This window comes from Lichenostomus cassidix, chromosome 13, assembly GCF_008360975.1.
Source record: "Lichenostomus cassidix isolate B80296 chromosome 13, HeHo_3.0, whole genome shotgun sequence".
NCBI lineage: Eukaryota > Metazoa > Chordata > Aves > Passeriformes > Meliphagidae > Lichenostomus > Lichenostomus cassidix.
In genome coordinates this window covers 18,401,504-18,429,065 of record NC_139494.1, presented here as the reverse complement: position 1 = coordinate 18,429,065, position 27,562 = coordinate 18,401,504, and the positions used below count along the sequence as shown (strand labels likewise).

Here is a 27,562-nt window from a genome sequence, read left to right as displayed (position 1 = left end):
CTGAGACGTTCAAGCCACTGATCCTCTTGGGGTTACTACTGGAGTTGGACAAGGAGCAGATTGCAGTAGATAGCCTCAGGAGTGCCTTGGAAAGACTCCAGGCTGCCTGACTGCTCAAGCCTGTGAAGAAAATGCTCTTAACTTTGCCCTCCACATTCCCTTCATACTTTCTTGTCCTGTCCCAGGTACCCAGGTTGATGAAGGCATGCGCTCCGCAAGCAAGCGCATCGTCGCACCCCCAGGAGGCCGCTCCAACATCACCTCCCTGAGCTAAATGTCCCAGCTGAGGAGGAAACAAAATCGCTGTTCAAGCAAAGAAAGAAAAATAGTACATTGGTGTTTAAAGAAGAAATAAACCTGTTCTGAAGAATCAATAAGCCTCAAGCCTTATGTTTAAGAAATGCTACTTGCTACCTAGCTTTAAAGATGTTGCTTCATTTTGTTTTTGCATAGCCTTAAAGTTCTGTTGTTACTGTTGTGGATTTGGTTGGGTTGTGTTTTGCTCTTCCTCTCTGTATGCATGCCGCTCGGACAGGTTGCTCAGTTCAGTGTTATTGGTGTTGAACGTGTGTGGGATGCTGTGGTGTGGGACAGTGGGAACAGTCCACAGGGTGACCTGGCCAGGGAGGTGAGGGGGCAGAGTCTGGCCAGAGGCAGGATGTAGACTGGGGAGGGCAGGTGCACTGAGCTCGTAGGGACAGGTGGATCTGTTGCATTCATCTCCTTCATCTGCAACCAGTGCTCTGGTGTTTCATCACGAGGCCTGTGGGGGAGCTCAAATAATCTCTGTAACGGCTGTCATGGTACCTTGTGTAAGGAGTTTTACTACTTTGTACACTTTATTAAAAAAAAAAGTTGTTCCTTCAAGCAACTCATGTTGGCTGGCTCTTCTCTTCCTCAGGCCACTTCTGCTTGGCAGGGACAGTGCACGGCTGTGCCTGCAGGGAACTGGGCCAGGGCAGCAGGAGGGGTTCGGACAGTGTCGGGACTGGAGGGCTTGCAGGGACAGGCTGTCAGGGTGACACCATGCGGTGCTCACTGCTACAGGTGTCGAGGGTTGGTGTAGCTTCTCAGGCAAAGGTAAAGGTATTGGCAAAACAGCACATTGCAAGTGTTTGTAAAAGCCCCTTCAGTTTGTCTGTGCAGTCTCTGGCTGAGCCTGGTCTGGCCACCGTGGGCTGTGGCTGCCTGGCAAGAGCTGTGCCTGTCATCTGTGTGTTAACAGGGATCAGCTCCATGTGGCACTGGCTGGGCACAGCTTTGGGGTCACCCTGGCTAGGCAACCTTGGAGGTTGTTTTCTGTGGACTCCTGTCAGTTAAATGCTCCCCTTCCATCGCGCACTGTCTGTTAGACTGAGAGGTACTGTCATCTAAAGCTTGCAAAGCATGTGAAAAAAAAGAGTGATTGCTTTTTAAAGATTACAAAAATTAAGGGTCAGTTTTGGCTACGCTAAACAAAAATACACGTTTTTCCCCCTTCTTTAGTATTTAACCTTGAATACTTATTTTTACATGCCTGCAGTTTCGGCAGGACAAGCTGTTCCTGCAGCAGTCCTTAAGAGGTCAGGCAAGAATAGTTGTGCCAGGGTGGGGAAGGCTGTGCTTACAAGCTTTGTGAAGTTCTTCTGTCAAGTAATTAATTTTCCTGTTGCCTGGTGGAGATTAAGCTGGGACTGTGCCTCTGTGTACAGAGGAAGAGGGGGGTGGAGACATGGTTGTAGAAGTCTTTGGGGGAATTTTTAAATATGCAGTGTTCTTTCCATTTAAGTACTTCAGTTGTTTTGGGGTTTTTTTGACCAGCCAGTAGAGAGGTATTTCTGCAGCAGTAGATTTTTCCCTAGTGAGGAACAGAGCTGGGATTCCAGATAAATACGGTGTATGAACCCCTACCTGTACCAGAGCAAAGCAATGATAGTGATGTGCTGTGCAGGAGACAGGGACAGCTTTCAGCACTGTCCCACCTGCTGGTGCCTAGTGCCAGACCCAGGACGGGGCAGAGAGCAGAGAATCAGTGAAAAACACTGGAGGTGCTTTGGATAGCCTACCTGGGAATGATGAGCCAAAGACTGAGACATGGAGCCCCCATCCCACTCAGAAGTCCTACTGCTTGAAAGCCAGCATGGCCATGGAACGGGAGAGCAAGAACACTGTGACATTAATTAGGGTGTCTTCTGGCAGAGCAGGGAAAGGTGTGTTGTGACTAAGCAGGAAAAGGTGACTTTGTCATGACAGTGACACTCACTGAGGACTCTGATACCCCCTTACTGACGAACTAATTCCACTCCAGCTTTACAGCTCCCTAGGCAGAGCAGGATCGCCTTTCTGAGCAGTGATGCTGCTGCTGAGGCGCAGTGTGCGGAGGGAGGTGGTGAAGCTGCAGCCTCACATCAACCAGCCCCCAAGGAACGAACACGGGGCACAGCATGTGCTGCAGTTATGGTCCCAGCAGCCTTCACCCAGAACAGTCTTCCTGTCATCCTGAGGTGACGGCAGCTAGCTGGGGAGCAGCTGGCCATGGGACACCCACCCCCCCCCACCGCAGGAGGGGCCAGAGCACGGAAAACGCCAAACTAACGCTTGTTTTTAGGCATGAACTGTGCTGCTTGGTGCTGGGACATCTGCTGCATGCCACTGCACCAATAGATGGGGTAGACAGAATGTTTACCTTGGGGTTAATGGGAGGCAGAGAGTTAATCACGCATTCACTATATTTGTGAGAATGGGAAAAATGTCAAATAAGGAGGTGAAAGCTCAGGCCTGTCAAAGCATTTAAATAATAGCATCATTGCCGGCATTACTGCAGTAGCAATGCTTAGGCCAATCTCAGTCTTGGCAAGACCATATCAGCAGTGCGGCTGTTCCTGAAAACAGTCCCTGCTTAAATCAAGTGTGATTTCAGTGGTTGAGAGATTCAAAATTCACATTCAAATTTCCCTCTGGTTTTGGAAGCCAAGCCCCATCAGATTCAGTGAGCTGCAGCAGTTTAACATGATGGTGAATGGATTTTTCAGGCTAGACTGGAAAAGCATCTGGATTCACCAGTGCCTAGTTGTTACCTCTTGGTACCCCACATCTGTCTCCACACTGACCACCCACCATGCCAGCGCTGCAGGGTACATGGAGAGAGGGGGAAATGGGCAGGAAACATTTGCTGCCTTGTCCCAGCTAAGGAAGGAGCTCATGTCCACCCTCACAGGATGTTTGCAGGAGCTGTCTGTAAGCAAAGGCCACTTTTGTCACAACGTGTTGGTGAAGACCCTGCATCTGGGAATCACCTTTTCCACCTGGAGTAGCCAGCCATGAACCCACCCATGTGGGAATCCCAGCCCCTGCAGAGCCCTCACCCACAGCAGTGCTGTGGCCACAGCACCACAGCTGACATGGTGGTGGCACCTCTAAGCATGACACAGCTCAGCCTCTTGGTCACACTGAGGCAGTTGCCTGCATGGTGACACCAAGGGCTGTGACACCCGTCAGCCAAGCCAAAATGGTGGATACCATCTTATTCATTGTCTTGTGGTCCCATTGCTCCCATCAAGAAAGGCAAGATAATAGGATCTGAGTCTAACCAACTGAGGCCAATTGCAAGGCAGCACCCACACCCTCTTCCCCTGTGCCCAGGACCCTCCGGCTGTGGGGTGGAAAGCTGAAGCAGTGGGTGCCCCAGCTCTCCCCAGTGCCCTGGGCTATTAGCAGGGTCCCAGCAGCAAAGGACAAGTCCATGGCTCATCATTATGAAGGTGCGTGGGTGAGTGAGCCCCAGCCCCATGAGGAGGTCTCCTGCAGGGTCTGTGCTGTTCTCAGAGGTTGTTGTTCTGATTGTTCCTCCTGCGTGTGCCTCCACTGTTTGTCATGGTCTCTTGGATACTGTCATGGTGGGGTCTTACCCTTGGGGATAGAAAAGAATAATTAAGCTGTGAAGGAAAGCCCAGGCAGTGCCAAGACCCCACAGCAGCACAGCAGCTTCATGCACCCTACTCCCAGGCATGAGCTGCCACTCACTCCACAGTTCCTCCAACCCTGAGCCCCCCCAGGTCTCTCCAACACTGGGACCCCACAGCCCCCCACCAAGCTCACCCAGCCTTGGGCCCCCCAAACCTGTCAAATGCTTTAGCAAGGGCCAGAGCCTTTTCTGCTGCCTCTGGATCAAAACTTACTTTTCTCTGTTGAAAACAATGAACTCCCTCTGGAGCATTTCCAGGTGCTTCTGGAGGTGGCTGGCCTTTCCGATTGGAATAGAAAAATAAAAGAGATAGGGGAATAAATTCACAGTTGACATGCAAAACATTCCAAGGACTGTTTCAATGAGACATGGCGATATGTTTAGGCACAGAGCATCTTTAGCCCTGCAGTGGGGAGAATGGTATTAAGGCTCTCCTCTTGCAGTAAACCAGTACATACACATTCTGCCTTTCACCACAGGGAAGATGAAGGAAAGTTTTAGAAATAAAGCTGGTCACAAGGGAAAAAAATATTCTGTTCAGTTTGCCGTGGTCTTGCTAGATGGCAATCATTGAGAAATGAAAGGCCCTCTTGACCACATGCTTGTACCTGCTTACTCTCACCTGGGATGAATTGCTTTTGCTGGTGTATTTCTCCTTAGCCAAGCGCTTTTTCTTTTTGTGAAGAGGTTTGGATTCCAGGATCATTTCTTCCAGTTCGAAGGTTGGGTCACAGTTCAGTCTGCCTTTCTGGAGAGGAGAGAGAGGTAGCCTTAAGTGATCAGAGCCTGTCTTAAGGAGTCTCTTATAAACTGGACTTTCTGGGAGCTGAATTTTGTAGAAAAATGCACTAATCACAACTGCACATGCAGCCAAGAGCACCAGCTATACTCCCTTCAGCTAGGGGCTATATTCAAGGTGTGACAGTGGCTCTTTTTGTGCTCCTGCTTCTACTCTGCCCTTTGGATGCTTTGGAGTGGCAATGAGGATGAGGTCAGTGGCCTGGCTTGACTGAGCCTCTTTGAGAGTAGCACAACAGCCAGCAGAACTGGTATTCAAGTAATACAGAATTGCACCCACCACAGAGAAACCCAGAAACAGAGGTGGCTATACAATTAACAAACATTCATAGTTTAGCCCAACTTCTGCTGAAAACCAATTGGAGAAACACTGCATAGAGCAGTTGGACTATTCTCCATAAGGGTAATGTTAATTGTGTGCTATTTTAATCCATTTAGAAAAGGCCCTGAAACACTAATCTAGTGTATGTGCTATTTATTGTTAACAATGAGCTGGTTAGGGGAGGCCTTACAGGAGAAAACAATTCCCATAAAATGGTGGGTGATCTCCAGGCTACTGAAGACAGTGCCTGTGAGCCCATTCTGGTGCATTGAGTTTTTGGATGAGGGGAGCAGTATTGCTCAGAGCATGGCGCAGAATGGAAGAGCTCACAGGCACTGTCCTTCCCACATAAACGCATAGCCCAGTGGGCTGTAACACCAGTTCTGCACCCAGAAATTCTGAGAACATTAAAAACAGAGCAGATCAATTTTGGGGCACCTGCATGACAGTCTCCCTTCATTACTCTTTACTACACCCACAAGGAAGAGACAGCTCTGCCCTGTTCTGTCTTTTCTCCTTGTGACACCTGATGCTTCAGTGGAAGCCTGTCAGAACATCCCATGTGCCAGTGCTTAGTGTGAGGACAGGCTGTGGCATGTGATGCTCAGGCACACCAGGAACATTTACACTCAAATGTCCTTACCATGGGAATGAATTCTGGCATTATCCTTTTCTGGAGAATAGCATCCCAGTTCACATCAGACAGATACGGGAAGGCCTGGATGTCCTTCAGCTGAGAAATACGTTTCTCGGGGTTCAGCTCAAGCAACTGCAGCAAGAGGTAAAGGGAAGAGGTGAGACCATCCCCACAAGGCACACATTCTGTGGAGCAGGGCAGAGGATATGTGGTGCCAGTGACACTGCATCAGGGCCAGCACTTGGACCAGTGCCTCTCCTGCTCTGGCTCAGAGTCCTTTCACCAGGGTATGTGACAGGCTCCCAAGCTCTAGCTCTGTTTATTCCTATTTTTACGAATTACATTTATCCCCATTGTAGGAGCAAGCAATGAGGCAGTACAGTGGCATTAAACAATTTGTCCAATGTTAAAAATAAACATTTGCTTGGAATGGGGAGTTACGCTCAAGTCTTTATGTTCTGCTTTTAATACTGTATCAGTAAAACATCCCGTTTTCTCACTCCACTAATGTAATATTCTTATTCCAGTGTGAAAACATGGCTTCACACTGCTTATTTTCATAATTTCTTAACTGTAGGAATTACTTGCATGGAAGGAAAGGGTTGAAGTTTCTCTCTGTTCAAGGATTATACATTGCACTAACTCCTGACACCATGCACTCGCAAAACACAGCAGGAAAACCAGATGATCCAAACCCTTTGGGGAGGGTGTAGGCAAGGTGACCCCCATGGCCCTCCTCATGCTGGTGTGCAGCAATTGTTTCACAGCAATGTCCCCACTGCCCAGGTCCCTCTGCAGAGCTCTGGACTCCAGCCTAACGCTGGCACTGCGGCTCTGTGATGACAAACATCTGCCTGGGATGTTAATAAATACAAAAATCCACAGGGGATTTTTGAGCCAGGAAGGAACCACAGTCAGCCTCATATATAATACAAATGGCTGTTAAACCAGATGCAAAGGGGCACTGGAAAGTTAAATAATAGTGACATTGTATTATTTATTCACAAGGGAGCCTCTTTGACTTGCAGCCTGCTGTGGTCCAGGGACAAACTTCCAGCATAGCAACACATAGGACATCTGCAGTAAATACCCCTGTATTACTGCTAGGCTTAATGAAATATTGGCTACATTGAATTGTAAGCAAATGGATATATTCTTCAATCATGTTCCTGGAAAATACACCATGATTCTGTCTCAGCAAAGAATTGACAGCCTCTTTTCATTAAAATGTTTGATCATCTATTTCATTAGAAATGACAGAATACATATAAATATTATTTGGCAAAAAATAGATGAAAGCTACATTAAGTACTACTTTATTGTCTACACTTAGTTGAAAATAAAAAAACTATTTACATACTTCCCTAAAATTTGCTGCTAGTGCTGCTATGCAGGGGTAAGTGCTCAGCTTTGCTGCCACTGTTAAGACATAGTCATGTTTATTGAAGCTATGGCTTCAATATTTCAAATGGGATTCAGCTTCAAAATGATTTTGAAGCAATTTTGATAACAGCTTTATTGAAAAAAAATTGCAGTGGTACATAAACCACATGGCATGAAAGGATTTCAACAGTGTCAGCACTTCCTGCAAGTATTTCCATAACTGGGAAAAAATGTTTTTTGAGGAATAAAAAAATGTAATTTTGGGGATAGATTTATTGACACATATATCAATATCTGCTCCTAAGTCAGTTAATTCCAGAGAGCAAAATTATAGAGGAAACTCTGGAAACCAAGGCTTGCCCATGTCCTCAGAGGTGGTGCAGCAGCAGCTGTCACCGCTGCCAGCCTGGGACCTAGCACTGCTTGCTGCCACCAATTCCGTGCAGCTGCAGCACTAAAGGCTGACATTTATCACATAGTGCAGTCTGAAAGTCACTGACACTGGCCTGGACACCATTTGTGAGGGATCCCCACCGTGTAGTGCAGAGGCTGCAAGTGGCAAGAGCCCTGGGCACCTCCCGGCCCCTCACCTGCCCCACAGCCACTCTCACCTTCTTGATCAGCGACACCATGTCTGGGGACCACGCAGCAGGGTACATCACTGTAGCTGTCTTGAACACATGAGCGATTTCATTTGTGGAAGTGTTGGACCGAATGTGATATGGCCTCTGTGGGAAAAAACACAAGAAAAGCACTTGAATTTATCTGCTTTTTCAGACTCCTTGGGGAATCTGGTTAGAAGCTTCACACAGTCTCACTGCCCAGTCCCCAGCCTCCTGTGGAACATCTCTCCCTGTGTGACCGTGGCTCAGTTGAAAAAACAAAATATCAGCAAGAGCTATGCTAATAACTAAGCATTTAACAGCAGGACAGGCAGGAACAAACCCCAGAAGTCAGTTATCAGCCAGTGGGAATTTGCTTGGTTTTTCAATGCTTTTATCTTACAAGGTTATGACACATAGTGCTGTGGTTAGAGCATTCCTGATGCTTGCTGTAAAATGTTCTTCAGTCATGTTGGGGACAATGCCAGTGAAAAGGAGACAGATGTCTCCCAACAATAAAATCAGCTCAAAAGGTGTCCCAGGAAGGGTCACCAGCCTCAGGTGCACATCAGGATGCAGGGTGACAGTCCCTTCTGCCCTGTGGCCAGTATCATTGCAGTGGGACAGGTAAGCCATTGCAGAGGAGCACCAGGAATTCCACCGGCATCAACATGCAGTGTACAGCCAGTGATACTGCACAGGTGAAGTCACCTCCCAGTTTATTTTCCACCTATGACAATTCTGCTGCCTTACCTGGTGAGAGAACTTACAATGGTAGAGTATTTCCGTTTTGAAAGTTTTGATTCCCAGATTTTCACCTTGTTTTGGGCCGAAGGAGGCAGGAGGATGTTAAAAGTTTATTTAAAGAATAGTAGCTATAAATAGTGATCATGTGCAGTTTGCTTGATGTGTGCCAATGCTAGATGGACCTCAAGGTCTCCCTTCACTTTCCTGGTGTGGCAGCCAACGAGGTGCCACCATCTCATCATGGCTGTGCCATCAAGTGTGAGCACAAACCAGTGTTTCTGCTCCTGCCTTTAGAAACAGTGCCATCAAGTCAAAATCAATATGATGCACAGTCCTGCCATTCATCTAGCATTATAGGTGGAATACTCAAATATTACATTAAGATGTTTACAGAGGGTACATGGCTTCAGTTACCCAACAGGTCAGACAGCCACATCCCCTCAATGACTGCTAACCTGATCCCTCACAACTGAGATAAACAAATTCATTTGAAAAAATATGTTCATCAAAATATTTTTCAGGCATTCTGTGAAGCCCAAGTCATCAGCAGAGCCCTGATGGCCCCGGCAGGGACTGGGCTTTTCCTATCATTTGCTCCAACTGCTCAGCCTTGTTACAACAGCAACAACTTTTTTTTTCCAAGTTTTTTTTCCTTGCACAATGGAAGATCCAAGTAAAGGACATTGCAGCCCAAACTTCAGGAGCTGTTGCTTGTTTGCCTTGCCCCATTTATACCAATCCAGAGGCCCTCAGCCACAGAGGGGAACTGCCACCACATGATGTTCTGCATTGAGGCACCTTCTCTGACCTCTTAGCCATAGTCACAAGAACTATGAAGATGTGGTCTCTGCTTCCTCTGCTGTAATAACCCCTATAGACTTGAATCCAGCTTGGCTGTCTCATCTCTACTATAAAGCATTAACCTTCCCAACAGCATGTCCGAGGACAGGGCAAGCTGGGCCACAAGCCACACACATACCCGAGTCCTGAGCAGCTCATAGGCAGTGACTCCCAGAGACCACCAGTCCACGGCGAAGGAATAGTCAGGGGGTTTTGTGGAGTTAAACATTTCAGGTGCTATGAAACACAGGGAAAATAAATTGTCTTGCTGTAATCCCAAGTGGAAATGAGCAACACAAAACACCCTGACCCATGCTCTTCCTGTGCTGCCATGATCCTTCTCCAGGGCCACCCTGTAGCCCCACAATCCTCTCCACATGAAACTGTCTGTGTTTCTCTGCCCCCAAAGCCCAAAAAGAACAAATCCTTCTACTGGCACAGGAGTTGCCCATCATTCATAGTAAATGTGCTCCAGAATAAGCACATTCACTCAGTCTAGGCATAAACTGCCCTGAGTATCTCTTCACCCTAGCCAGAGCTCAGTAGATCTGCACTTTGGGAAGCTGCTCCCATCCCACTCATCTTTGTTCAGATTTAAAGCATTTCAGTGTGGCAGAGCCCAAATCCAATCTCAGCCATCAATGAAAGCAGCTCCTTGGGAACATTAATATGTAGCATAAATGCAGACATAGTGCCACCTGCACCCTTGGCAGGGAAAATCTAATTTTAACTGAATGAAGCCTGAGAGCCACAGATTTTAATGGGAAGCAGGGGGAGACACTGACTGAAATATTCTTTCTTAGCCATTAAATTTCCCTTTTGGGACTAAGGAAAAAAATGCTTCAGGATTTTTGTGCAGCATGGGAGACAAGAATTACTCTAAAACAAACAAAACAAGGAGCAGTGCTTTCTTACAACCACTCACTTGGCCTAAACACAGCATAACGTTAATTTTTAAAGCAGCCATTTAATATAAAAGTTCAAATTATTGCTAGTGATACAGCAGTGTAAGGCTTTCATGCTGGTGTAGCGGAGGACCAAATACAAACCTTTTGCACCATTTCCCTCCTCAAGGGTAGCAGGAGCATTTCATCATTGCTACACAGTGTGACTGCTGCTTGTGAAATGCTTGGGGATCTCAGGATTACAACTGTCTTAGTTTATAATCAAATCCATGCTGTACAGTGCAGCATCATGGCACTAAAATCTGTATTCACAGTGTGATTGCATCAGTCTGCGTGTGGGATTCGTAGACAGACACACATATTCCCCAGCTGCACTGATGCATTTCTGGGGAGGGACTCGTGTCCCCACCCTGCATCCTCTCTCCAGGGTGCTCCTCATTTCAAACCAACGTGTGTATTTTGATGTAGATCAGGAAGAAAAGAGTCCAAACTCTAATCAAAAAGGCCTTCACATGTGCCCCACCACAGCAGTCCACCTAACCTCATAAAATGGTGATTCAAGAACGTGTAACTGCCATTGGTTCTCACCCATGTAGGGCTTTGTGCCAGCAATAGTGGTGACATGGCTCTCCTTCGTCAGCATCGTGGCAATATTAAAATCAGTGATGTGCACATGTCCTGAAAGAGAGAGGTTAATGTGTAACAGGGTTGGCTTTAATTTCACATGAGAAATAACTCTGAATCAGAAACATAAAGTAAAATACTCCATAGAAAGGAATTTCCAGAAAAAAAAATTCCGGTGGGAGAACTGATAGAAAATATTTCAGCTTGCAGACTGCTTGCAGGTGACGCTTGTTGTTTCAAATATCCCCTTATTTTCCCTCTGGGGAACCAAAAAGATATGAGAGTTCTCCAAGAAGTAATTTAGTGATGATTGTTATGAGTCTTCCTATATCTGGGGGAAAGAGAACTGAACTTTTCTCATAGAAAAAAATTCCACTATGTTAAAAAAGTTCCTTGATGTTTACCTTCCTTGTTGTTTGCCATATGGTGTTCCAGGCACCAAGCACTCCCTGCATTTTCCTCTTTAGAGGATGCCTCTAGAATGGAACCAAACACCTTTGGCAGCCAGCAAAAGAGCCTTGCACAGAAATTCAAATATCATGAAACCCCCTTGGGGTAGGAATGGGGTCCGCTGCCACAGCTAGAATATGCACAGTTGCTGCCTGTGAGCCAAAAAGGAAATAAAAGAGGTGGATGCGATATGCAATGATGAGAAAGGCAATGCTCCTGTTAGCATGGATAACACATAATCATGAAGGTTATGTGCAGGTGCCTTTTATTGGAGCTTGAGAAGACAGGGGTGAGATTTACCCAAATCTGACTTTGACATTGATCTGAAGCGAATACATTTTATACTTTTCCTTACGTAACAGTGGTATGATCATATGTTAATCATCAACTTAATATGGTTCCACTGTTTTCCCCCAAGCATGACTTTAAGCTCCCCTCCTCCCGCAATATTTCTGATTTATTTCACAGGTGCAAATCCGCATGAGTTAGCTGAAACAATCCCTGATATTTTCTAAACAATCTTCGTGTTCACGCCACCCTGAGCCCGTACATGCAGTTCTTACCTACCCCCATTCCCAAAGCTTATTTTTAACTATCCTGATTTTAGAAACATTTTAACCCTTTGTTAACACTCCCACCTAGCTCCTGCCTGTGCTTTCACTTGCATTTTTTTCTTAGGCATTTAATTTATTATTCCCCATTCACTGAACCACTGTCAGTGAGCAGAGCAGTCCCACAAGGTGATACAGGTGATCAGACATGGCTGGCTGCACACAATTCTCTCTGAAACTTGTGATTTAGCTCAGCCCAATTCTCCTGATCAAAAGCACTTCCCCACCTCCTCCATCTCCTCCTCAACCACTGAACCTGCTCACCCCTGACAAAGGTGGGCTCATTGTCAACATGTGAGCTGCTCTGTTCGTTGTGTTTTGTGGCCTCATCACTCCCTTGGCACTAACAGAAGAGAGCTGGATTACTGCCGTTTCCACTAACCACAGAGATGGAAGCAAAGCGGCTTTTACTGACACAGATGATGTTACAACACCTTCCTCGGTCATTAGCTTCAACAGCTAGAAGTTTACTGCTGCACTAGTTCATGAGTTAAAGCAGAATAAGATCACCTTCATAGGTCTAAAAGCTGATGCTTTGGCAATGAACTTCTGCTGTCTTCTCTGGATGCTAGCATTTCAGTGAATATTTATGTGAGCATTTCAGTAAATATCTATGACTGTGCCTGTAGGTCTATCCTGTGAGAGCAACGATACAGGTTGCCTGCTGCAAATACCTGATGTAGCTGGGAAAATTTGGAGAGTAAAAGTAGAACTTGTGATTTCACCTAAAACTTGTGCATCACATCCATATTCCCTCTGTTGAGCCATGCCACTGCTGTGGGAGAGTGTGAGCCAGGCATTGACATTCACCTCCCACACAGTCCCCAACAGACCTATGGAGCACATGTCCCTCCCCACTATTTACACCATCCAACAGGTGCTCGCTCCCCCCGTCTGCCCACTAAAGAGTGGCATCACACTGCTGGGGAGCACTTGGGAAAAAGAATGATATCCAGCTTCCCTGTCTGGATATGTCCTCTGCGTTCTTGCACTGTTTTTCCTTTCAATACTAGCTCTCATTCTACTTTGTTTTTAGAAATTTAGAAAGCTGTTTTTAGAAATACGAATCATAAAGGCTTATTAAGAATTTCATATTCCAAGCACAAATGTGACTTTATCTGGATTCGTCTTTAAAATTATCAACTTCAAATAAATCACAAGTTTTATAAACTAGCCCACTTGAGAAATGCCCAAATCAAGCCAGTGAGGCTGAGGAAGTGGCTTGGGGTAGTACAAGGCTGAGCAGTGATGGCAGTGTTAGGGACCAAGGTGGGAGCTACTGGTGCCCACAGTGGATGCACTGGAGGTTGTTGCTGGGTCAAACCTTAAGGCTTGCATCTTCCTGGTTGCTCAGCATCTCTAACTGCAGGCAGTTCTGAACCAGCACGGCCAGAGCTGCACTCAGGCACTACATGACTCCTTTCCCAAGTTCAGCCTGCCCGAAACTGGCACTGCAAAATCAATCCCTGGGATTGCCTTAAGGCAAACAATTTTCTTATTGTATCCAGCACCCCTGTTACTTCATAATTCCCTCACCTTTCTAGAATATCTTCAGTGCAAAAAATATAATGCTTCTGCAGATTCATCCAAGAATTCAAGATTAAAGAATACAAAACTAGAGACCCCAGGAGAGATGGAATCCCTTGGAAGGGCTGTGCCCTAATATTCTCACCTGAGATGAGAGAGCAAACAGGCTATGTGTGCCATGCCTGAATTGGCATAACTCACCCATTACAACACTGTCCTTGGGAACCTTATGGCAGTAGTACAAGCAAGAACACTGAGCAAAGCTATTACAGGGCTCTTGCAAAAAAATCTCTCTTTCACTAAAGATAAAACAGCCTTTCTTCAATTTTATTAAAGAAGTGACCTGGCCAAAAACTCATGATGAATTAGTCACAACTCCTGGAAACTGCCATCTGTTATATTTATTCATTCCCAGGTGAGCTATGCTGTCACTGAGCCAAGTTGATAAACATGTCTTCAAAGGAGATACAAGTCACAGACTAAAGGACACTGGAGTCAAAGGTATGTCCCCAGAGAAAACTCTGAAACCTCTGCAAGAGAGTTTAAAAAATCACAGTGAGCAGAGAACAGGCTCAAAACTCATCCTGAATTATACTGTCTTTACAGAAGTTAGTAGGCTGTATCCTCATGGGCTGAATGCAACTGCAGAGATGAGCAGAGCATTTTTCTCCTTTTTTTCCCTCTTCAGCGAGTGCTGACCTACATTTACATGGCCATGGTGATCCCAGCTCCTCTCAGACAGCCGTGTCATCCCAGTCTGACGGGCACAGAGGCTCTGGGAGAATGGTGATGGGGCACAAAAGCATCCACCAGCAAGGACTAACCAAAGGCAGCCCCACACAAGATGGGCAGCCTGGAGCCCCAGCAGCGCCAAGAGTCCAGCTGGAGGCAGGACAGAGGCTCCAGCATCTGGAGGCAAAGCCACTTTGCTGCCAGTTGCTAAATAAATAATCAACCAGTGCTCTGAAATTAGAGATCATATGCAAATGGATTGAGCCTGGGCTCAGTGCTGCCAGGCAACACTGGTCACACACCTGGTCACACAGATCCTCAGTCAGGAGCTGCAGCATCTCTGCTACAGCCTCTGAAGTGATCATGAATTCAGGTATGTCTCTTCCCTGCACTGACATTTTCTCTTCAGGCACCTTGTTGCAGCTGCTAATGAAGATTTCTCACAACAAGCCAGTTACTTGGATTTTTAAAAATATATGAGATAACAAAGTGTTTCTCTAATGAGTTACAAACTAATTAATGTCAGACAACTCTTCACCACAAGATCTTTGCCAGGAAAAAAATGTGTCTACAGAGTCATGCAAGAATGTAGTCAAGAGTTTTGTCTGCAAAAGACTATAGACAATTGATAGCAACATTTATAATATGCCCAGCCCCAAATCCTCTTCAGAGCTCCCTTCCCATGCCAAATGCTCAAGGAAAAAGAAAATACCTGAACAAGGATTATCTAGTGCATCATAACTAATTCTGTTTGTTAGCACACACTGCACAAACCCTGCAGTGACATGAGCATTGCCCTTCAAATGATGCATTTTGAGTAAGCTTTTAACTAGAGCCAGGAAAATGTTAAAATTGGGTGTGCTGGGCTACCAGTCCCAAGCAGCACCAAACATATGGTCCCGGCCAGTGCCTAGTAGGGACATGATCAAGTCAGTCAGCCAAAGGAGGTGTTGGTTAAAACACCAAGACAACCCCAGAAGCATCACAGGGTGTCCTGTGTCCTGAAGGTACAAGATGCTGCTGCTCAAAAAGCAAGAGACAGCAAGTGGAGCACAAAAGGATGGGATGGTCCTGCTCCCAGCTAGGCTGAGGGAGAGAGAGCAACATCAAACGATGGCACCAGCAAGCACTGAGACTGCAGTTTGGGTCTCCTGTGTCTTACTGCTTTTATACATATGCATGACCACAAAGCACCTGGCACTTACCATGCTCATCCAGTAAAATGTTGTCGGGCTTGATATCTCTGAGAAAACAAGCAGAGGAGAGACAGCCATTAGCCTAGAGAAGTGACAGGAAACACGGCTGCAGCCCCTCAGGAAAGCCCTGGCTCTGGGACACTGGCAGAGACATTGTGCCCTCAGAGCCTCGGGGCATCTCAGCTCTGATATTCCCATCTGATTTAGCCATCAGAGAGTAACTAATCAAACAGCACCAGCAGCAGCAGGTACGCTGTGAAAGCTGCAGGGGTTTGAGTGAGCAGCACTCAGGTAAAGTCCACCCACAGATAAGTTAGAGCTTCTTAGTTTTCCTCCTGTTCCTTCTCAGTCTGTTTTGATACAGTATTGAGAAGAGTTCCCCATTTACTCAGTAAAAATTAAATTATTTTAACATCTTTGTTTCTAGATACAAATCGGTTCCCCACAGGTTTTGTTCCTGAGTAAAACAACACTACAAAGTAATACCGACAGCAATGCTGTGGGGAAACACTTTCACTGAAGGGAGAAAATGTACACCTGATATGCTGACACAGCCACTGTGTCCACCTGAGTGACTTTACAAGCTATTACCTGGCTTTAATGAGCTCATTACACCAGTCCCCATTGAGCAGCTGGCTAGCTGATGCCCCAGGGAGAAAGTCCCAGCCAGGAGACAGGCAACAGGTGCAGTGTCCCTGTACCAGCTGGTGCTCCCCATCAAGCCCAGGAGTTCCAAGAGAAGAAATGAGCGGGTTTAGGGTTATTTTTAAAAATTCAAACCTTAAGATACAGTTTGAGTTCTCCAAGCCACCTGGAATCAAAAGCCCACAATAAATCTAATTATCATCTAATAGCTTACAGTTGTCTGGCATCTTGTCACCTAAACTACTTCCAGTGGGTTATAAACTGAGGTTACATTCCTTGTGCAATCCTATCATTCAGCTGAGTATGGGGAGAGGCATCGTTAGCACAGCACAGGGCAGTGTCAGGTAAGTGGTTGATTTTCCCCCTAAGAACAGCAGAACTGTTTCCAATCTTTTTTTTAATTATTATGTTTTAATTTCTAGTGAGGCTGTTTCTGATCTCCCTCAGTCTGGCATGCAGCCTCTGGAATCACATCACTGCAGTAAGATCATTCTCAGGATGCAAATAATGACCAGGGATAATTCTGACTATTGCTCATTTGCATATTTCTTTTTTATAGATGGTTATATAATTTCCTAACCTAAAATATATTAATGTTTCCCATTCTTTTACATCTCAGTGGGAAATAATTTCAGCTTGAGTTTGTTGTCTCTGCACAGCTTTGTTCAGCCTAACAAAGCCATTCCTTCCCTGTTTCCTGATGTTCCAAATTACAGCTGTTGCAGTGTAATTGACTCAGTTGAATCACTTTATCAATCTACTACTGTCCCAATGGGTTACAGTTTTAATTATACAACTTGCATTACAGCGTAAATTAAATAACTTGGAAATTTTACAGCCTGCCATACATGTTTTGTTGTACTTCATTTACCTTAAACGCATGCAGCTGTGTGAAAAGCACATTGCAGTCTCATCTGCAGCTTCTCCCACTCCTATTCACACTGGGGCAAAGATCCAGGCAGGTAAAACACAAAACATGCATCATGAAAGAGGAGACTCCTGAAAACGTGGGAGCTGTCGTCAGGGCCTGGCCCTGACTGCAGCAGAGCAGAACTGCTCTAGGCTCTTGTAGGTGCAGGGACAGGCAAGGGGTCATTGTGCCCTCACATCTTGGACATGGCAGCTGGACACTGGACAGGAACAGGCATTCATCCTCACCAGTCCCTCACCAGTGTGTACCTTCCCACTAACAACCAGGACCATTTCAATTTTACACTTGCCATGCTTAATTCTTACACTGCACAAGAATGCTCATCTGGAGTGATATTTATAAATGAAGTGATCTACTCCCTGCAATTATTGACCTTCATTGTTCCTCCCTGTTCATCCTCCCCGACAGCATTTAACTCAGCTAAACCCTTGGGCCCCTGACACCAGGAGGAAAGCCTTGTCTATCCACCCAGAGCCAAGCCCTGCTTCCCAGCCAGGGTAAAACTCTGCCTCCTCTGCTATTCTGCAGGTCTTCAAAGGTATGTGAAGACCTCATGCATTTTTTCACTGGCCATGAGAAATTGTGGTAGCCGAAAAGAAACTCTCAGGACTTCTAGAAGGGGATTTACCTCGTACAGAAAAAAGCTGTGTTTGGGCCCAGTCGTCGTATTTTGGTGCAATACAGAAAGTGGGGGAAAGGGAGACACCATCAAGTATGAAAAAGGAGTTCTGGGTGCTCACACCTACCCTCCCTGGACCAGGATGGAAATTGATGAGCTACAGCTAATTAAAACCTCCTAGAGACAAGTTTTTGAAGAATCCGCAGACAATCAAATATGGTATTTCACAGCTACCCCAGAGGGAGAAATCAGATGCTCTCTGCTGTATATGAAATACTTTTCTTGGGTAAACCTTGTGTTTCACATAAAAGCAAGCACATGTGAGAGAATAAGTTGTTTATCACTTAAGCTTCTATTTGTCATTTCACATCAAAGAGGAACAAGCCTGCCCACAGTGCAGCCTGTGGCCTGGCTGACCTGTGGATGATATGCCTGCTCTGCAAGTAGTCAAGGGCCAGCACCAGCTCACAGATGAAGAGTTTCACAGTTCCCTCTTGGAACCGCACATTTTGTTGGAGATGGTAGCGCAGGTCCCCTCCAAGCAGCAGGTCAACCACCATGAACATATCCTCTTCATCCTGGAATGAGTACCTAAAACAGCACACACATGGTTCAAGGATGGTAGCATTGAAAAATGACAGGTAATAAAGGGACATGTACCTCTGGGAATGCTCATCATTTCTTGCAACTTTTTCACTTGGGAAATTATAATTCCATGACTTTTCTATGCTCCATTTCCCACTGTAGCTAAAATCCTGCTTTCACACTTGTGATGCCAATAATTTAGTCTCAGATCCATAACAGAGTCAGGGCAGATTTTATGAACAACTCAAGATAGACATTCTGCCTTTTCTGAGCACCTGAGGGAAGTGACCACAGGACAAATGCAGAGGAGCCCTGGACCAGCACAGCCCTGCCCAGACTCCCAGCACTGGAGGTCTCTCTGTCAGGTGCTGGCTCGCATGGCAGCAGCCAGTCTGTGCACCCATGTGCTCAACACAACAGGGGTGCAGCTGCTCTCTGCTGGTTCTCTGTGAGCACCTCATTTGATGGACTGTGTCTCTCTGACAGGGGCTGACAACCAGCTATGAGCCTTTTCCTCATGGATTTCTCCTTATCAACACACCAATTGCTTGATGTGATGAGCAGCACCACAAGTCAGACCGCTGCTCCCCACATGAAGCTTGTAGGCTGTGTATCACTCAGAGTGCAGGAGAGCCACAGGAAAGCTAAAGGCATCCTGACACCAGGAATGGCATGGCAAGAACAGAAGCAGGGACACTTGGATGGTTTGCTCTGTAAAGGTCAGTACATTCACACACACTGGTCAGTTCTCAGCTGCTGAGTGAGCTTTGCCTGGAACTGTGTGTTCAAGTAGGAAAGACAAGTTTGGAGATATGAGATGGGAGGTGTACCTGCATCTTTCCTATTCATACCCCAGTCAGAACAACACTAAATGGCAAAAGAAACAAAATACCATGAGTTCACTGAACTGCAATCAAGTTACAGGAGATTTCAAAAAGGAAGAATTATTCAAAGATTTGTGATCTTCATTGTCTTTTAGCCTTATTTTTTGTGTCTGTGTGTTTAGCATTGATAATTTCTACCTTATTGTAAAAATAAACCAAATTTCCAATAAATGTATTTAATTACCCACCACCCTAGAAGAATCCTGCAGCTACAGGGTATTGGGCACTTTCTCACGTGATCTATGAGCTTACACCACTTGGAATGTCACTGGTGTCCTAAAAAAACTAAGAAGAGAGCAATGTCAAGGGACACCCAGCAATGAGCCCTGCCTGGCCATCAATCCCATGCTACTACTAGAAGTTGCTGGTGGTTGCAAAGGGCACCTTTAAATGCAGGTGGGGTTATGGTGATAGCCAATACATGCCAGGAGGGACACTGTGAAGGAACACATGAATAAACTCTCTTGTGCTGTCTGGGGGGACAAGGGAGATAACTGCTTGTTTAACTAAACAGAATTCCCCTGAAACAAGAGTCCCAGTCAGCGGAACACCAGCTGCTCCCAAGACAGTCTTGAAGCAGATGAAGAGGGTCTGGTCTCAAAGGTGTCTGTAATTCACTGCGCTGACTTAACCAGTGAGCCAAGGAGCCACTTCTTACCATAAATTAACCAAGAAAGGGTGTTCCAGACCCTGCATAATCTGCAGCTCCTTGAAAACATTTCTCACTTCATTACGCTCCACACACTTCTGTTTGTTCACGTATTTCATGGCGTACATCTTCTTGGTGTCAGTCTTTTGCACCACGCAGACCTAATAGAGCAAGTCAGGGGATAAATTAGAGATGATTTGTCAGCAAATTTGGGCAGGTAAAACTCGGTGACATGACTGTTCTCCAGCAGCTTTGGCAGTGCCCACACTGCCTAGGCACAAGCCCATCCACCAATGCCACAACACTGGACACACAATCTCTTGCCCAGTTTTCATCCAATGAGAAAATTTTGGTGGAAGATGAGGGGAAGGAATTTATCATTACAACATGGAAGATAGGGAATCACAGAGAAGTCACCATTTCATTTAATGTCACTCACTCACCACTATGTCCATCCCTCCCATACCAGTTACTTTTGGGAAGAATCCCCTCCACCACAGAACTACAGGTTGAATGCTGGGAGCAGCACCTGATTCTCACTTTCCTGAGAAGTGTCACTCAGTTCACAGTGAATCTTGGCCTTTGCTTGAGGGGTACTGAGCTTTGAATTTTAATCTTTTTTATATGTCACCAAATCTAGAAAGAAACATCACTTCAAGGAAAGCCTTGGAGCCTGTGAGAGCACAGAACTAAATAGGCTTTGTTTACACAACAGTTCATGAGTTTGGGATGAACCCGATGCTTAATAACAAACACCATGTCTCACAGCGAAATATTTAACATATTAAAAAACATATTAAAAACCCTGCCAGGATTTCATGTTAATTGTAGTTCTTTATTAAAAATGCATCATGATGTTCAGTGTTGATTTCCTGAGAAATATTAGAAAATGGTTATTCAGAAATCTAGTGAGATTCAGCTCATTTGATTGATCAGTTTCTCATTTTAATCTCATGTAATATAATTTACGGCTACAGAACGTATAAGGAATCAGGCTCTGATTCCTTCCTGATTACCAGAAATTGAAGCTCACGTCAAGGTTCATTGATAGTGCATGGGCTTTGGTTCTGTACTATCATGTGAGCCTCGAATTCATCCATTTCCACTCAGTTACATCTCCAGCCGTCCACATGGTGATTAGTTCCCAAAACACTCACTTTTCCAAAGCTGCCCTTCCCAATAGCTCTCAAAATCTCAAAATGGTCGAAGGTAACTGCAAGAAAGAGCAAACATTTCAATATTAAATGGCTGAGCAAACATTTTACTATATTATTTCTGCTTTTTCTCCATATGAGCTGAGAAAAATGAGGGATACCCCAGAAATATTCTATTCCTTTTGAAGATTTGGGTGTTGTTTAAACTTGGTGTTTAACACATTTTTTTCTCTACAGCTCAGCTGTGAAGGCAAGTTCCTTAGGTCAGCCTCCATCAGTGGCAGACCAGATAGGAAACAGCCAAAAGAACGTTCTCACCCTGCCTTCGTGCGCTGTCTGTTAGAGATATTAGCCTCACCTTGCTCCTGCTGAGACCAAATGCAAAGCTGAGTCCATAAAACCCTTACATCACATGAAGACATTGCCACTACCTTTTCAGGTATGATGACACAGTCAAACCATAGCAAAGTTTCTGGTGACCAGCTACAGCACTTGGAAGGAACACAAGCTTTTAGGTGTAGATGCCCTTTCTTAAACCTGGAACGGCTGCAAATATCGAAGTAAGTACAAGTTAATGATGATTGAGTTTAACTGAATCTGTTTACCATCTGGGAGAAGGGTGGTGGATAACTGCAGAATAAAAAGGGAGAGTGAAGACGCTTATCACTTGCAAGGAAAGATGAGAGTGGTGCCCTCTTCGGAGAGAGGTCAGCTGCAGTAGCCCTGTGCCATGACACACAGCCAGCACAGCACCACATGGTGTGTTACAACTCATCTTCCTTTTCTCACTGTAATCTCCCCCATTCTCATTATATTCCCTCCCTCCCTCTCTCCTCTGCTCCACAACCTCAGGAAAACAAGTACTGCCACATGACTGGGAACAATCATGCCAGTCCCTCCATCATGTCACTGGGATGTGACACAGACCCAGCAGAGGAATGATGTGGCTGATACTCTGCTTGGTCCAAGGGTGATTTAAACCCAGAAAGCTGCTGGTGAGCTGGAGAGGACACTGGCAAAGGCAGAATGATGTGTGTCCTTCTCAACCTACCACTGTCCTTGCCTACTATCTATTTCTTCTTTATCTTGCAGCAAACTCAGCCAGCTGGGGAGAACATCTGGCTGCCATTCCCCAGGACACTTCACAGACTCTTCTGCCTAGGAGCAGCACAAACAAAATCCAGCTTTCCACATGATCTCATCCTGACTACATGGGGACTCAGATCACCTTGTAGCCTTGAACCTTCTCTCTGGATTTTACATTTTCTTTTCCTTTCACTTGCTTATTATCCACAACTGTCTCCTCAGAGGAAATGCTGAAAGAAAAATAATCCCATCACCCCACTTCAGCTGAAGGCAAACAAAGCCCTTCAAGAAATTCAAACAGAAATCATGGTGCCACAGAAAACAGTGAAATTATAGCAACAGCAATTTGGAAAAATATGCAAGAATTGTTAGGACTAGCACTGGAGCACCTACACCACTCATGCTGTTCCACTGACCCTCACAGGTCCCAAAGGAAAAGTCTCCCTGTGGCACAGCTGCAGAGATGGGACTGGTCCCCACCACCTGCAGTTTGGGGGAGGGACCTTCCTGTGCCTTGGAGCAATGTGTTATTTCCTACTGTACCCAGAAGCTCTTAATTACAATTTTAATTGAAATTAGAATGAGGACAAGATTGTGACATCTAAGGTGATATAGCCTCAGGTCACTGATTTGCAAGATAATGGAAAATTCCCTAGGGTACAGCTCCATTTCAGCTGGGTTTCTCTCCCCTCAGTATACTAAAACATGACTAATTAGAGAAAAAGTGTGCTACCACTTTTCAGATTTGTGCAGGGCTGCAGAAAGAGAGCTGGACTAACCTGCACACTGTGTCAGCATGCAAAGGTGGTCCTAAGCCCACTGAAACCTAACAAACTGACACTGATCCACCTGAGATGGTCAGGATGGGGTTTTTCCTGGCATTGTTCCTCAGCCACAGAAGCTGATGCTGTATAAACACTGAACCCAGAGAGAGCCCCAGCAGAGACCAGCCACTCCCAGGAAAATCCCACAGCCAGGGCACATCACCCTGAGGAAGGTGGTTAGGAACAGAAGAACTGCTCATTATCCCAAGCAAGCATAAGCGGTTATTAATGAGAGAGGCCAGTACTGAGCATTTAGATGGACTAGGAATAAAATCTCCAGGGAAACCTCCCAGTGCAGATTTATTTTGCACTACAGAAACTGGGGAAATATACGAAAAACAAAACTTTCAAGCAGTTGCATTAATAATTTGGAAACTGAAGCTGGTTTAGCCAAGGAGCTGCAGATTGGCAGTGGCACTGCAGGGCACACTGGGACAGAGGTTGATGGGGTATCCAGCTCCTCATATATTTTACTTTTATTACTATGTATTTGTGTTTATCTACATATGCATATTGTTGCTGTACCTAGGTGAAAACCCATATGGCAGTCAGCAAGCTGATTCATGCAACAGCAAATATATTTATGGAGCAATCTTTTAATGACTGCCTCTAATCTTGCAGCACAGGGACCCTGGCCTCCAGTACTGCTCTTAGCAGTACTTTTCCAACTCTCCTCTTCCAGCCAACCCAGCCTGCAGGCTTGGCCTCCCAGCACCTACAGGCTGCGCTGTCCATCTGGGCAGCCACCAGGAACACCCACGGGAACATGCATTGCTCCAGCCACCTTCCCACCACATTTCCTACCAGTCCTCCCCACACTGGGATGTCCAGAACAGCAGCATTTTGTCCCTGTCTTTGAGGTGCCTGGCAGTGTCCCAGGGACACCTCAACACCAAACCTCTGCTGACAATCCTGCTTTCAGAGTCAGCTGCTGGGAGGGGAGGCAAAAGGACCCCAAGACCAGACCACAGCTCTTTAGGGACCATAGGCACATTACTGCTGCTACTGCTGATCTCCAACACACCTCTGCTGACCCAGGATGCCCAGGTGTTTGCAGCCTCAGGATGGGCGCTGGCTGTGACCCTCACAGTTCAAACTGCTCTGGAGAACTCTGCAGTCCCAGACAACAAGCAGGAAAAGCTCTTACCATCCTCATTCCCATCAAAGGGTGGTGACTTGCTAGAGATGTTTGCCCCCATGGTGTGTTCAGCCCAGGCTCAGCACTCTCCACTCCTTTGGGTTCCACTCCCACACTCGAAGTGTCTGGCACAGTGCTACTGTGGGTCAGTCCTGCCAGACCTTGCCAATGTCCTGCTGGCGCATCCTAGAGAGCGCAGGAAACAAAAATTCATCATCACTCAGACTTAAGAAGAATTTACAGCTTGTGTATTGTCACTGGCAGTTCACTGCTCTGAGGACAAGGCCGAGTGTCCGAGAAAAACACATTGTAATGGAGCTTACTGGAAAAACCAGTAACACCATAACCCTGTAACTCAGCTCAGGACTGCTGCCCACTACAGGGAGGGTAGAAGCAGACCACCATGCCCAAAGGTCTGGCTCATGTTTGCTGTATCATCCAGCATGTATTTTATAGCTTCAGTGATAACTAATTGTAGTCAGGCCAATATCCAAAATAAATGGACATACTGACTTGGCTAGATAAAACCAAAAGGAACTTTTGACTACTGAGCTCATGGGGAAAGGTAAACACTGTGGAAGAAGAAATTCAAAGTGTCAGCTTTTCGATTTAAGCTCTTACACAGGTCTTTAATCTGGGACAAATCATACTATCCTAGTATTTTTAATGAAGAGATTCCATATAAAATCAAGGTGCAGTTTCCACTCAGGTTCTTCAAAAATTTTTTTTGGATATGAACTATAAACAAAAGAGCAAACCTAATTTCTGGCTTGGTGCTGGCTGCAGTGACTGGCTTCCCTCTCCCACCACAAAGGGACAGGTCTGTTCATTAAGCAGGGAGCACAGGAATTTTCCAATCTCCCCTAACATGTATGGGAATACTGGAGCAAAGAACTCTGTAGAGTTCAGCAACATTTGAGAGAGCCTAAACACTCTCTGTAGGGTACAGCAGCCACTTTATTTTTTAAGCATTCATACGCAATGATCCTTCATTTGCTTGTTTTTGATACTGACATCCCTGTGACATACGAGCTTATTCCTTGTTGGAAGTACAAAATCCTAAAAGAACAAAATGAGGGAGTAACAGTGCAGCGAGATCTGGACTGGATCCAGTGCAGAGCATTCTCCGGGGCATCCATACGCTCATTGAACATTTTCTCAGATCTGTACTCTGGAAACACCTGCTAACTTCACTTTTTTTACTTTAAATTAACTTTAAATTATGTTACTGAAGCAGAAAAGGGAGTAATCATAATAAAAGATGTTGGAAAAAAGAGAATTACTGAGAACTGGGTCTGTCATGGGATAGTATGAGTTACCACACTAGCACACCCAGGTCCTTCTCTCCAGCTAACTGAAATAAAATCTTGATTTCCCATCTCAGAACTGAAACAAGATCCAGCAGTAAAACAAATGAAGCAGCACATGTTTACGATCCCTATCAGTGCCTCCAGAAGCAACAGATCAATCCTTCAGTCTCAAAGCCACAGCAGTACCTCTTTTTGAGCCCCAAAACTTACTCTTTAGAGGAAAAATAGACCTTCAGATGCAACAGCCATAAATCAGGTTCCCATATCCCTGCCCAAGCTCAGCTGCTCAAGGAAACTTCCTTGTACAGCAGTTTGGAGCCAAATTAATTTTTGAAAATATGTCAATACATACAAGCTCTGAGGAAGGAGTGCAGATATTCCTTGAAGTTAAGCTGGCCTGAGTAACAATTACACGGATTTGCACCTTTACAACATGTAACCAGGGTATAGTAATGATAAATCTTTCACTGTTTCACGCTGCAGAGTCACAAAATTATTAAAATCATTACTTTTTCTCGGGCCAGTCTCCTACTGCTTCCACTCTGACATCATGCTCAGTCGGACCGTCGTTCCATCAGCTGTGTGACAGCAGCTCCACTCAGCAGTTCTCCAGGGGGCTCATCAGTCACAGAGGGAATTTTACAGGCGTGAGGGCAGCTGCTGGGCAATCCCAGCTCCCATTCCCGGAGCCCGCAGCACATCTACACATGGCCAAGCACCTCTTAGTCCCAACAGATGAATGTAAACCCAAAGCAAAGCAGAGGAATACAGCCATCTGCGCGGTTTGCCCTCGCACTGCGAGCAGGATGTGCTCTGAGGGGCAAGGGAGCGCGGGGCGACTGAGTGAAGGGCTGCAGATTTACCCGAAGGATGGGCAGCGTCATCCCTGATGGGGACTGCCAGTCCCTGGAAGAGGACGGCTACCTGCGAAGGTTCACAGACAATTTCTCTCACCATCTCTGCACTACCCGAGCTCTGCTCGGGGAGCTGTGGCTCAGCCGAAGAGCTGGGACTGGGCGGTGACGCAGCCCGGAGGGACATCACCCTGCGCTTTGGTCCCAGAGGAACTAACGATGACCCTGAACTCCCCCGCAGCCACAACGGCGTTCGGGAAGGACGAGAGCAGGAGCCGTGGGGGTCACCATCAGTGCCCTGGGCATCTCCCGCGGAGCTCTGGGTGTAGTCTGCGGTTCTCCTTACCGCAGCCCGGCCCCCGGCAGAGCGACCTCCGGCCCGAAGACGCTGCGGGCAGCGGCGGAGCTGCCGCCGGCAAACCCCGCACGTCCCGAGCCGCCGCCAGCAGTGAGAGATCTCTCCCTCTCGCCCCCACGCCCAGCCCCAGCTCAGATCAGACCCCGGGGAGCATAACCGGGCGGCGCCTACCTGGGGGCAGCGGAGCGAAGGGAACAGAGCAGCCGCCGGCCCGGGCGGCAGCAGCCTGCGGGAGGAGAGGAGCAGGGAGCGGAGGAGCCCACAGAACTGGAGCAGCCCCGCCGCCCGCCCGCGGGGTCCCGACCGGAGCCCTGTTGGCGGCGGGAGGAGTCTGCGGCACGGCGAGCGACACCCGCGGGCGCCCGCGCCACGGACATGCCACCGCCCCCCGGGGGACGCCGCGCCGTCCGGAAGGTGTCCCTGTCCCCGCCCTGCGGCGGGGAGCGACAGTCCCTCTGATGACCCCACCGCCTGAATCCCTCTGCCGCCCCTCGCTGCGGGGTTATCCCTTCTCTTCTACAAGCCTCGTGCGGTGACTTCTATTGCTTTTGGAAGGGAGGCAGAATCTGCCTTCTGTGTCCGGCTGCGTGCATACAAAAACACAAACACAAACACACACACACACACACACACACACACACACACACACACACACACACACACACACACACACACACTCCTCCCGCCCCCCCCCGCTTCGGGGGACAGCTCACAGAGGGGCTCCCGTCGGAGCCCAGCCTCGGTAATTCTAATCTTGGCAACGCCCAGCTCCGGGGTCACGCTGCCTGCCCTGCCCGTTCACATTCCCACTGAAAAGACCCCATAAGAAGAGAGACACCCCATTTCCCACCCCATTGTCCATACTCTGCGGACACTGGCTTTTCTCCTGTCATTCCGAGTGCCAAGAGCAAGCTCAGACTCCCAGGGCTCCAAGGGAGAGCAGTCCTTGCCCCAGGGCAGACAGAAGTCAGAGCAATTATCCGATTTTAGCCATGTACTACTTTGAGAAGAGCCAACATGCTCAAACACACCTTGGACTGCCCTAAAACGATCTAAGCCAAATCAGATTGTCTGAAATACAGACCCATGGACTGCAGAGGAAGAAAGAGGCTGGATTCCTGCAGAGCTGGGCTGCCTGTCCTTAGCAGGCAGCTCTGAGGTGAGGACACAACTGGGGCTCTGGGGGCAGGTGAGCTCTACACTGGGAC

The 27,562-nt window shown here is 46.7% G+C and overlaps 2 protein-coding genes across 8 annotated transcripts in view; one reads left to right on the top strand and one right to left on the bottom strand.

Annotated features, from left to right (window-relative positions):
* DPYSL3 (dihydropyrimidinase like 3) overlaps positions 1-871 on the top strand; it is a 32,560-nt gene extending 31,689 nt beyond the window's left edge. For all 3 annotated transcript variants that reach the window (XM_085074116.1, XM_085074117.1, XM_085074118.1), the window contains exon 14: positions 186-871. In XM_085074116.1, coding sequence (XP_084930242.1) covers positions 186-274 — 89 coding nt within the window. In that variant the 3' untranslated portion in view covers positions 275-871. The remainder of the gene's footprint in view (positions 1-185) is intronic.
* STK32A (serine/threonine kinase 32A) lies at positions 805-26,963 on the bottom strand. Of its 5 annotated transcripts, XM_085074126.1 has the most exons (14): positions 26,526-26,958; positions 23,842-24,018; positions 21,216-21,330; positions 20,788-20,843; positions 19,640-19,791; positions 17,930-18,103; positions 15,327-15,364; positions 10,766-10,855; positions 9,412-9,509; positions 7,695-7,811; positions 5,707-5,832; positions 4,566-4,691; positions 4,158-4,222; positions 805-3,888 (listed from the first exon to the last, which is right to left on the bottom strand). In XM_085074126.1, exons 5-14 carry the CDS (start codon positions 19,756-19,758, stop codon positions 3,801-3,803), a joined length of 1,041 nt encoding a protein of 346 aa, XP_084930252.1. In that variant the 5' UTR covers positions 19,759-19,791; positions 20,788-20,843; positions 21,216-21,330; positions 23,842-24,018; positions 26,526-26,958; the 3' UTR covers positions 805-3,800. The 5 variants fall into 5 exon arrangements, with proteins under 5 accessions (XP_084930252.1, XP_084930250.1, XP_084930249.1 ...); XM_085074124.1 differs by lacking the exon at positions 21,216-21,330 and having other exon boundaries at positions 4,158-4,217; positions 26,526-26,963; XM_085074123.1 differs by lacking the exon at positions 21,216-21,330.
* Between the last annotated feature and the right edge of the window lie 599 nt (positions 26,964-27,562).

What these genes read in the sequence shown, in the direction of transcription:
- STK32A (XM_085074123.1), bottom strand. Translation starts at nt 23,893, where the DNA reads ATGGGGGCAAACATCTCTAGCAAGTCACCACCCTTTGATGGGAATGAG. An exon ending in CATTTTACTGGATGAGCATG is followed by an intron (nt 10,856 to 15,326) that starts GTAAGTGCCAGG and finishes TCTCTCTTTCAG; the next exon opens with GACATGTGCACATCACTGAT. An exon ending in TGCCAGAATTCATTCCCATG is followed by an intron (nt 4,692 to 5,706) that starts GTAAGGACATTT and finishes TCTCCTCTCCAG; the next exon opens with AAAGGCAGACTGAACTGTGA.